This window comes from Chenopodium album, chromosome 8 (assembly GCF_948465745.1).
Source record: "Chenopodium album chromosome 8, dcCheAlbu1.1, whole genome shotgun sequence".
Lineage (NCBI taxonomy): Eukaryota > Viridiplantae > Streptophyta > Magnoliopsida > Caryophyllales > Amaranthaceae > Chenopodium > Chenopodium album.
Genome location: NC_137841.1, coordinates 67,932,122 through 67,943,491, shown reverse-complemented (window position 1 = coordinate 67,943,491; position 11,370 = coordinate 67,932,122). Strand labels below are relative to the sequence as shown.

General features: G+C 33.1%; 1 protein-coding gene and 2 pseudogenes across 1 annotated transcript; 1 reads left to right on the top strand and 2 right to left on the bottom strand.

The window, feature by feature from the left end:
• The first annotated feature begins 240 nt into the window (after positions 1–240).
• LOC145555395 (wall-associated receptor kinase 5 pseudogene) lies at positions 241–5,919 on the top strand (annotated as a pseudogene).
• A 1,078-nt stretch (positions 5,920–6,997) lies between these two features.
• Positions 6,998–7,912, bottom strand: LOC145555394 (wall-associated receptor kinase 17 pseudogene; annotated as a pseudogene).
• A 464-nt stretch (positions 7,913–8,376) lies between these two features.
• On the bottom strand, positions 8,377–10,505 carry LOC145555392 (wall-associated receptor kinase 17-like). Its single transcript, XM_081617137.1, has 3 exons — positions 10,163–10,505; positions 9,057–9,599; positions 8,377–8,552 (listed from the first exon to the last, which is right to left on the bottom strand). Exons 1-3 carry the CDS (start codon positions 10,503–10,505, stop codon positions 8,377–8,379), a joined length of 1,062 nt encoding a protein of 353 aa, XP_081473263.1.
• Between the last annotated feature and the right edge of the window lie 865 nt (positions 10,506–11,370).

Genomic DNA, 11,370 nt, shown 5'->3' with positions numbered 1-11,370 from the left:
AAACCCATAATAAGTTTTTTTTTATATTAATCTATCAAATAATGGTAGTAAAGCTTTGTTAAGTGATGATGATGTGTTGTTTAGTGATGATGTGTCACAATACTTATTGAGTGATAGATGACATGGCACAATGCTTGTTAAGGAGGGAATAATGTGCCGCATAAACGATTTTAGAAACGTTTTTTAAATAGATAAGTATAGATAGATATTTGAATACATATCTCTCACATACATCTGTGAATGGATATAGGCACAGCTAACAAATTCTTCGTTGTGGGGTGCAACGACTACTTTACTGTGTCTGGGTCAATAACCAACGATCCTTCCTTCTTCATACTCTCCGGCGATGGAGGCAAATCATGCCGAACCAAGTGCAGCTCCGGTGCCAAGGATGTCGTAGCAGGCGAATGCAATGGCATAGGGTGTTGTCAATCCACAATACCCAACGGAATAAGATCTTATGAAATGCACGAGTATAATAGTAATCATACCAATATTTCGTCTTATAACCCTTGTGGATATTCATTTGTGGCAGACCATGAAAGCTTCAAATTTCGCGGGCTTCCAGATCTTGATGACCCAAACTTTATCAACAGAACAATGTATGACGCTCCTTTGGTTCTAGATTGGGTCATATCTAATGTTACGTGCGCTAATGCTCGACGTAATCGTGACACTTACGAATGTAAAGGGAACACTAGTTGTGTCAATGCCGACGATAGTGGCATTGGAGGGTATCGTTGCAAATGTCTTCCAGGTTATGAGGGTAACCCTTACCTTAGTCCGGGGTGCTCAGGTATGTTATCTTAAGTACTTTTTCTGTTTAGAGAAGAGATAATTATACCATTTTGACTTTTACATTTGTTAATACGCTACTTCAAACATTAGTATCTTTAATTAGCCTTATAAAAATTGAATAAAAAATGATAAATTGAAAGTGGCATTAAGACTAATCCCAAACATTTAATATTGAGACTTTCATACCAAAACTAATATGCCATCTTTACCCCATCTAAATTTACAATAAACACATTTATGTTAGATCTCATTAGAGTCATCTCGACAGTTATTTTTAATATATGTTTGTACGGAGTAATATTTTTACATTACACATCCAATAGTATTAAGGGCCATAGTTGCACGTTACTGAATGTGCCAACTCTGCCAAGTCAGAATGAATCAACTAAAAAAACTTCGATTTTTTTTTTTGACATGTAAATGTTTCCATTAACTAATGTTCTCATTGGAAATAAGGCAACATGCAGATATGTTCAAAGAGTGTAGGTAATATAATTAAAGATAATAAGATAAAAATTGTATTGACAAATGTACTGTAAAAGTCAAACTATTGCAATATTAGCAAACTATTCAAATATTAAGGTTTCTAATATAATACAGTACGTATGACTTATATGTTTCTTATTAGTTGACACACTTTATTTAGGCATCCTTTTTAAGGAGGTTATTCAATCAAAAGATGTTAAAATGACAAAATATCTACTACCAATCGAAGTATAAATCTATACTTAGTATTTAAAAACACAAACCATAAATTTTTCATATGACACATGACATCACAATTCACAAGTCACTCATCACCCCATATGCCACATATCATTTCCCTAAATATTTATGTTTAAGTCTTTATGCATTATACAACTTGCAAATTCAAGTAAGAAAATGAAGTGTTTCATTTCCACCATAATAAAATAATGTTTTAATTAATACACATTACATAAACATATAAATTATAATAAAAATTATTTTTTCAACTAGGGGTGTCCATAATTCGGATAAAACCCAAAATCCAATCCAATCCAAACCAAATTATCAATTCGGATCGGATCCGAACTTTAAATCGGATCGGATCGGATTGAGATTTTTTGGAAATTCGAATTTTCGGATTGGATCGGATTGACCCTAATTGGATCCAATCCAAACCGAAAACCGAATTGTAAAATTAAGCTTGTATAAATATAGATTTCTGTATATTTTGAAGTTTAGCTTAAATACTTACTACTACATAAAATAAGTTAGAGAGCTTTGTATTAATTAATTAATGACTTGAAGTTGAACTATTTATTTTAATCATGATTTTGAAGACTTTTATTTGTAGTAATGCTTTATTTTTATAATTGTATTAGGCGCTAAAAAATAATGTATTATAATTCGGATTTTCGAATCGGGTCCAAATAACCGAATTTTAATTCGGATTGGATCAAGAGAGAAATTCGTATCGGATCGGATTGAAAAATTGAAAACCGAATTATATTTTGGATTGGATCGGATTTGGACTAAATCCAAACCGAAAACCGAACGGACACCCCTATTTTCAACTCCTAGACTTTTAATATAATTTAAAATAATATGTCATTTTATATCCCACAATCTTCACGTGTATATATCTAATAACTAAATTCCTTCATCTTCTTTCACGGTTCTACCCTCTTTTTTTTTTTTTTTTTTTTTTTTTTTCTTTTAAGTTTTAGAAATGAAACAATCTTCATTCCTACATATGAAAATATTAACCCAAAATAACAACCTGTGCATTGAACGGGCCAAAAAGCTAGTTAATTTAAAGTTATTAAGTAAGAATAATAGGAAATTGATGAATCACATTTATATAGAGTTTATAGGCACATTTATGCTAGTTTTATAGTTGTTTTTTGAGTCTTTTATCGCTTATTAGGTTGTAATTGCATAAGTTGTTCATTTTGTGCTCTATTACGCTTCGTTTGTGTTTTCTTAATGTTTCAGGTAGTTTCTATAACTATTTGGACGCTTTCGGAGTGATTTTTGAAAAACCGGATAATGAAAGGATGAAAAGTCGATGAATCGAGGTTGTTCAATGAAGGATATATGTTTGTGGAAGCTTGTTTTGAGATTTATATGCATGAGGAATGGATATAGCATCCACAAGGGTCGTTATGCACTTTACGGAAACGAATTTGAGTTAGTAACGAAGAAAAACGATGGTTTACATAGTGTCAAAACTGACCTTTGTTCACTCTTTTGATCATAACTTGAGTTTTACAAATCGGATTGATGCGATTCAAATTGCATTCGAAACTATACTTGAAGAGCTTTCCAATGATAGGTCATACTCCCCAAGAAGCCTTCTAGAACAGAAGTTATGGACGTTTTAATCCGTGCTATCTACCCTGCGACCAAACCCCGCGCCCACTCGACTTCCCAGCGCTACTGCCAGGCCGCGGGGCTGACCTGCGCCCGCAGGTTCTGACGAGCAGCCAACGCAGCCCACGACCACGAGGCTTCGTCGCTGCACATACATCTTCACTCGTCCCTTGATCTATCGATCTTATTCGTGCCACGTCATCTTTTATCATCCAATAACATTGCAACTTTTGTATTTATTATTTTCTTATTTCTTTTCTTTATTTATTTTTTAGAATAGTTTTAGACTTTTAGGATATTATAAATACTCAAGGGATAATTATTTTCCCTTATGCTTTTTCATACTTTTTATTTTATGTTCGTTTTCTTAGCCCTAGTTTTCTCATGGGCAACTCCATGGATTTTTAATTTTATTTCTTTATTTTAATTATGCTTTCTTTATTAGATTTAGCTTTAATTATTTCATTCATGTTTGAGTAGTTTAATTTATAGGGTTTGGGAATCCATTTTTATACTTTAATTCTTGATTGATATTATTTATGATTTGATTATTGATATCTCTAATTGATAGTGTTTTTCTTGTTAATCTTGCAACCTGATCAATTGTATGATTAATTCATGTTAATAAGAGTTTGAATCGAAAGATCTTACTTTTAGAGGCTTACCTACAATTAGCAATTCTGATTATGTTAGCGACCGAACTACATATGTTGAATTGAGAGCGTTAAGACCCGACCGTAGGCTTAGCAATTGCTCTAGACAATTGATTGATTGAATTGTTATTAATTTTTGATAGATTTAGAACTATAAACATGGTGAACCATAACCCTAGGTCTTTTTATTAATTGTTTTATTTCTTTTTTTTTTTTTTAATTTAGACTACTTTTCTATCTGAATTTCGTGACATAGGTTAGTTTCTCCAATTTCTTAGAGGTTAGATTAATACCATCTCCCTGTGGATTCGACCCTACTTACCCTACTACATTGTTAGTTGGTTTTGTTAGGAATTTATTTTTGACAGGTGTACGACAACTTATCAGAAATTTACATTAAAAAACTTAAAAACTTATCAAAAGAAGAAACGCGTCAACTAAAAGGAATTTCCTAAAAAAAACAATACGTCTAAAAAAACACAAGTGATATCTGATACTGAGTATAAATCATGTCATAATTGTTAATTTTTTTTTTATTATTATTTTTTTGGCAGATATTGATGAATGCATAGATATTGATAAAAGTCCATGCACCATGAGATGCAAAAATACTATAGGAAGCTACAAGTGTTCTTGCCCATCGGGATATACCGGCGATGGTAAAAAACAAGGGACAGGCTGCCAACGACAATTTCCTACTTTGCAAGTTGCTTTGGGTAATTATTTATTTATTTATTTATTTAAAAAAAAATAATTCTTGGCCACTTTGCCCACAATGCCAAGCACTACAAATTATATGAATGGTTGGAATGTGTTATAAAGTATATGTTATACGTTACTTATAAAATCAACCTATTGAATAAATATTAAGTTCAAATAAATTAAAATTAGCGTGAAGAAACAAAATGTACATCTAAATATGTCTGCTCTGCCATTTTCACACTCTTCATGAATTCCTACATTTATTGGATTTTTAAAGTGTCCTTATTGTTATACGTTACTTAATTTGCTACTCCTTATTACAGGTGTTAGCTTTGGGTCCTTAATTTTACTCATTGTAGCAAGTTGGCTATACTTGACAAGAAGAAAAAGAAAGATTATTAATATGAAAAATCAGTTATTTCAAAGAAACGGGGGTTTGCTATTGAAACAACGAATTACGAACGATAACCAAGAAGACATGGACCAAGTTAAGGTATTTACCATCGACGAGTTGAAGGTAGCCACCAAGAACTTTAAGGACGAACAAATTGTTGGTCGAGGTGGTTATGGTACCGTTTACAAGGGATTTTTACCGAATAATCAAATTGTAGCAGTGAAGAAATCAAAATTCGTTGATGAGAATCAAATTGAACAATTTATTAACGAGTTGATACTTCTTGCACGAATAAGACACCCTAATGTGGTACGACTTTTAGGATGTTGTTTGGAGGTTGAAGTCCCATTGTTGGTTTACGAGTTTATCTCCAATGGCACACTACATGATCATATACATAATCAAGAGAGACCTTCTTGGTATTCTTGGAGCAATTGTTTGCGAATTGCCATGGACTCGGCTAATGCTTTGGCATACATACATTCTTTACCAATAATTCATCGAGACATTAAGTCCTCGAATATTTTACTAGATGATAGTTATGCAGCGAAGATATCCGATTTTGGAGCTTCAAGGTTAATTCCATTAAATGAGACTCATTTGTCAACCGTGGTACAAGGTACACTAGGATATCTCGATCCAGAGTACTTTTTTTCAAGTCAATTGACTGAAAAAAGTGATGTTTATAGCTTTGGCGTAGTCATTGCTGAACTCTTAACGAGGACAAGGCCACTTTTGTTAGAGAGGCAAACTGAAGAACATAATCAAAATTTGGCAACGTACTTTGTCAACTCTATGCAGCAAGATAATTTGTTCAATATTTTGGATTCTCAATTGGTTACGGAAGCAACTCAAGAGCAACTAATCTCAACGGCAAATCTTGTACAACGATGCTTAAGTGTTGAAGGTGCTTTGAGGCCAAAAATGAAAGAAGTGGCGATGGAACTAGGAGACTTATGGAGGCAAACAATGTATTCGACCCCAAGCAATAGCTTAGCTAAGCATGACACCATGACTATGCCTGAAAAACAATGATCAATTAACGTATGAATCATTGCAAAGGCATCATTGTAAGAATGAAAGATCTTTATTATGGAACTGTATAGTGAGTTTACATGTTTTTTGATTCAAGTTGCATTGTTTTGTTGTTTGTTACTCAAACAAGGTGTCTTAATTTTTTGAATCAGAAATTTTGGCCGCCACAAATTCAGCAAGATCGATCTTAGTTTGATATCAAATTTGATTTGAAGAACTTCTTAGGTTTTTATTTTTTATTTTTTATTTTATTTATTTTTTTATTTTATTTATTGGGGGTATTATCTAATGAAACTTAAAACAATGAATATGAAACAATATAATGCACCAAAATAAACTGATGATGATACGAAGTAAAAGATAAACAAGGACTACAACTTCATATGAATCATATCTATTCAAAGCAAAGTACAAAACCTATATATAGACTAAGGGTCTGTTCTCTTACGTTGAAATTCAGTTCAGTTCAGTTCAGCTCAGTTTAGTTCAGTTCAGTTTAGTTCAGCTCCTAATTTTCTTCTCTTATAAAATATTCAGTTCAGTTCAGCTCAGTTCAGTTCAGTTCAGTTCAGTTCAGCTGAGTTCAGTCAATGAGAACATGCCCTAAATACTATCATACTCCACTAACATACTGCATGCCTAAAGACCCGGACTAAGTAACTGAAAGTTCTAAGAATGTGCTACGCTATATCCCACTAACTAACCCACTACTAGTAAATATCCTAAGACCCACTAACACTAATACTCCTTATAATAAGCATACACTAACAACAAATAACAAGAAGATAGGAAACACTAACGACTAATAATTTGAAGCAATTACCAACATTATCCGTATGATCGTCAAGATATACTTTTCTCATTAAAATCACAAGATCAAGATACCTTAGTCTAAAATATAAACCAAAATAAAAGCAAGACACCTTAGGAAAAATGTTAAGAACCAGACACCTTGAGAAAATGTCAAGAACAACCAAATTAAAAGAAAATTAATTAATAGTCCTAAAAAAAAAAAACATTAATAGTAATTGATGATAACATAATAAATTCTCCTGTTATGTAATCATGTATGTTGCCATTACATTTCTCGTTCAATTGGAGACAAGTTCGTTGGTTGCTTACATAATTCTTCTAGATCAAGTGCGACTTCCTTCATTGTTGGCCTATCATCACCCTTAACACTTAAGCATCGTTGTACAAGATTTGCGATAAAGATAAGCTGCTCTTGAGTTGCTTCCACAATCAATTGAGAGTCCAGAATGTCGAATAAATTGTCTTCTTGTATCGATTGTATAAAGTATGCTGCCAAATTGCAATTTTGGTCCATTTGCCTCCCCGGTAAAAGAGGCCTTGTCCTTGTTAAGAGTTCAGCGAGAACAACACCAAAGCTATAAACATCACTTTTCTCGGTTAATTGGCTTGAAAAAAAGTACTCTGGGTCTAGATATCCTAGTGTACCTTGGACAACGGTGGATAAATGGGTGTGATTTGATGGAATCAATCGTGAAGCACCAAAGTCGGATATTTTTGGTGTATGACTATCATCTAGTAAAATATTTGAAGATTTGATGTCTCGATGAATTATTGGTATTGAATGTATATATGCTAGTTCATTGGCCAAGTCCATGGCAATTTGCAAGCAATTTCTCCAAGAATACCATGAAGCCCCGTCTATATTGTGAATGTGATCATGTAACGTGCCATTGGAAATAAACTCGTAGACTAACAATGGGACTTCAACCTCCAAACAACAACCTAGAAGTCGTACCACATTTGGATGTTTTGTTCGTGCTAGGAGGATCAACTCATTAATAAATTGTTCGATTTGACCCTCATCCATGAACTTTGATCTCTTAACAGCAACAATTAGATTATTCGGTAATAATCCCTTGTAAACTGTACCATAGCCACCTCGACCAATGATCCTTTCTTCCTTGAAGTTCTTGGTGGCCACCATCAACTCATCAATAGTAAAGACCTTTACTTGCTCCATGTTATCATGCGTATTGGGGGTTATTAGTTGATTCAACAACAAACCTCCATTTTTTTGAAAGAACAACTCTTTCATTTTTGAAATCCTTCTTCTCTTCCCGGCAAAGACCATCCAAATGAGTGCAATAAGTAAAAATAGGGAGCCGAAGCCAACACCTGTGTTATAATCAAGCAATAAAAAACATGAAAATTGTTATGAGATCAACTACAAGAAAGCATGAGACCCAACAAGCACTATGTACTAATTATTTTTATTAACAAGTTGTAGTTAGTTACACTTTGGAAGACATTATTATTGACAACATATTTATATCAGGCTATATAACGTGCCTTAATTTTTAGGTGAGTTGACAAAGTATAGTTTCCATTAATAAAAAAAGTGTAATTTCCTGAAAGAATTACTACTAATTATGGAAAGATATAATTAATAAACATGTTAAATTAAGAAGTTTGTTCTTGCTTAAATTAACAATTAGTACCTAAGGCAACCTTCATTATAGGAAATTGTCGTTTGCAACCCGTCCCTTGTTTTCTACCATCACCAGCATATCCAGATGGGCAAGAGCATGTGTAGTTTCCTGGTATATTCGTGCATATCATAGAGCATGGGCTACTACTTGGATCCGCGCATTCATTTATATCTATGCACATTAAAAGATTAATACAAACAAAAATTATCTCACTCTTTGCAACACTAGTAAATTGCAAATGCTGAATTAGTAGTGAATTGCAATATTTTGATTTCAAAATTGAAAAAAATAAAAATAAAAAAAGAGTAATAGGAATGCATGAATCTTGTACATATTACCATACACAATATTTTGTTAATGATGACTTCATTGTATACAATTACTACCTCCGTTAACTTAGTTACAACTTTGGAATATTTTATACCTCACAAATAATAATAGTCCAAAGTTGCAACTAAAAGTTAAAGGAAATAGTACTATTTGTTCAAACAACTTAATTTTCTTTTTTCATGGAAATTTCATGATCTAACCAAGGTGTAGAAAATCCATCTTATATGACATACGGAGTAAATAATAAGGTTTGAATCTATCTATTAATCCATATATAGAATGAACATTTTTTTTTTTGGGAAATAAAACTTTCATTGATGAAGTTGGTATCGTGCATATATATACCTGAGCAACCAGGAGAAAGATATGGATGGCCTTGATAACCAGGAAGACAACTGCATCGATAACCTCCAATATCACTATCAATGGCATCGACACAAGTAGTATTTTGCACACATGCATAGGAGTCAAGATCGCGTTGAGCATTAGCACATGTATCATTTTCTATGAACCAATCTAGCACCAAAGGAGCTTCATATGTTGTCCTGTTTACAAAGCTGGGGTCATTAAGATCTGGAATGCCGCAAAATTTGAAGCTTTCTTGGTCTGCCACAAATGAGTACCCACAAGGATTATATGTCACAGTCGATGTATGGTTCATGAGAAGACCGAAACTCAACGAATAAGATCTCATTCCCCCAGGAATGACGGCTTGGCAACACCCATTGCCATTGCATTTGCCTGAAACCACATTTCTGGCGTCGGAGCTGCATGAAGTACTACATGAAGTACCTTCATCATTAGAGATCACAATGGGAGTGGCATCGAAGGTTGATACGAAATCGGAGGAGTCATTACACCCCACAACGAACAACTTGTTGGCGGTACCTACACATAGTTTAGGATTTATTACATCCATTTTGTTAAGGTTTAAAGGGTCATTTTGGTCCTATGGCCTTTGGAGTCGATTTGAGTTCAATATATAAACAAGAAGTTATTGAAAATGCTTCATTTTGTACGTGTTAAGCAAACTGAGATTATTATTAGCACGAAAAAAGAGGCATTTTTGATAAATTTTTTCAAATTTTGACCTTAAATCGAACTCAAATGACCAAATGACTTCCAAAACCTTAATAGAGAAATTTTTGACACAAAAGTCATTGTTTATATTTTTAAATTAAAAATAAAACTTTTTATTAAGAAGTGGTGAAAGCTTACCCTTTTGAAAAAAAAGGGTGATTATTTATAAAATTTCTAAAATGTGTGTGCTTATCAACATGATTATTATTTATTATTTGTATTAGAAAATGATGGTCAAATTGAAGTGAGTAAATAATGTAAGAAGTGATCCTAGAACAACTTATAAACACAGAGGAATGAAGTAGACTCTATATATATACTTCCTCTTGATGAGCTAGCTAGTTTACATGGACTTGATTGCCACCGTGTACCTGATACACTGTACGGAACAAGTGTTGTGACGAGGTTGAAATTCAAAGTGTCGGAATATTCAGGGGATATAACAGCCGTTGAATTGAAACACTTGTTTAGGACTTGGTTCCTAAGACGGATGTGAGATTCGGATATGTCGAGGATCTCCACTGCATTTCCATATTTGTCACTGGCTGCAAGTAAAAAAGCCTTAGGTGGATTGAAAGAAGTCATACAAAAGATGTCGTACCATAGACTTCTCGAGCAGCCGGCACCAAACCCTACTCCAAATGGGTAGGGGATGGTTAAGTCACCGCATTTTCGAGGGCAATTGGGCTTGGTGATGTCCGGGGCAGTAAACATGGTGATTGGTGTTATCGAGTTTACTGGAATAAAAATGATATGGTTTATTAGTACTAAAAATAATAAACATAAATATGTCCTTATAATTGATACTAGGGCATACATGGTTCGTTTTGTTGTTGGATTTACACAACTTTGTGATGTATGTGATTTTTTTTGCAATAAGAACTATTAAGCAGGAATGTCATGTATAAATAGCAATATAGCATCTAGATGGTTATTTCTAATAATGGATATTGAAAATTTATTTTGGGTAGAATTTAGTTATGTTTGAGACTAATTATTTGGATTTTATAACCTATTTTGTTGATTAATTTTTTGGTACTCGTTCAATTTGTCAACAAGCCCTCATTATTAATTCTCTAGAGTCTTAGCTTTACCTTAAAAATCTCATTCAATCTCTTTCATTATTAAACCTATTAATTATGTCTTAATATTCAAAATCGAAATGTTTACTAGTCAAAATGATTTCTATTACTATGCAGAGTATTATATTGATGGAGGAGAGGAGATATGACAAAATATGTGTCGTACAACAAAATCTAATAGATCACCCCACTGACGTGATTAGCAATCTGTTTTAGTATAAAACTATCTTGGGCTTGTACGAAGTAAGTGATTGGATCGAATTTACCTTCAATTTATTATTTTTTTTTTTTTCATTAAACATTCAAGATGAATTATTTTATCTATGCACTAATGCGCTAGCAAATTATCGAGTAAAATATTCCACGACCATTTTTATAAGCAGTAGTAATTAGCAACGAACCCTCTTATAGTACTTCTAGTATAATAGGGTCCAATTCTAGCTCAATTTTTTAGATTTTAAAAATTTTATTATGTCGTGACTACCTCATGGCTCCTA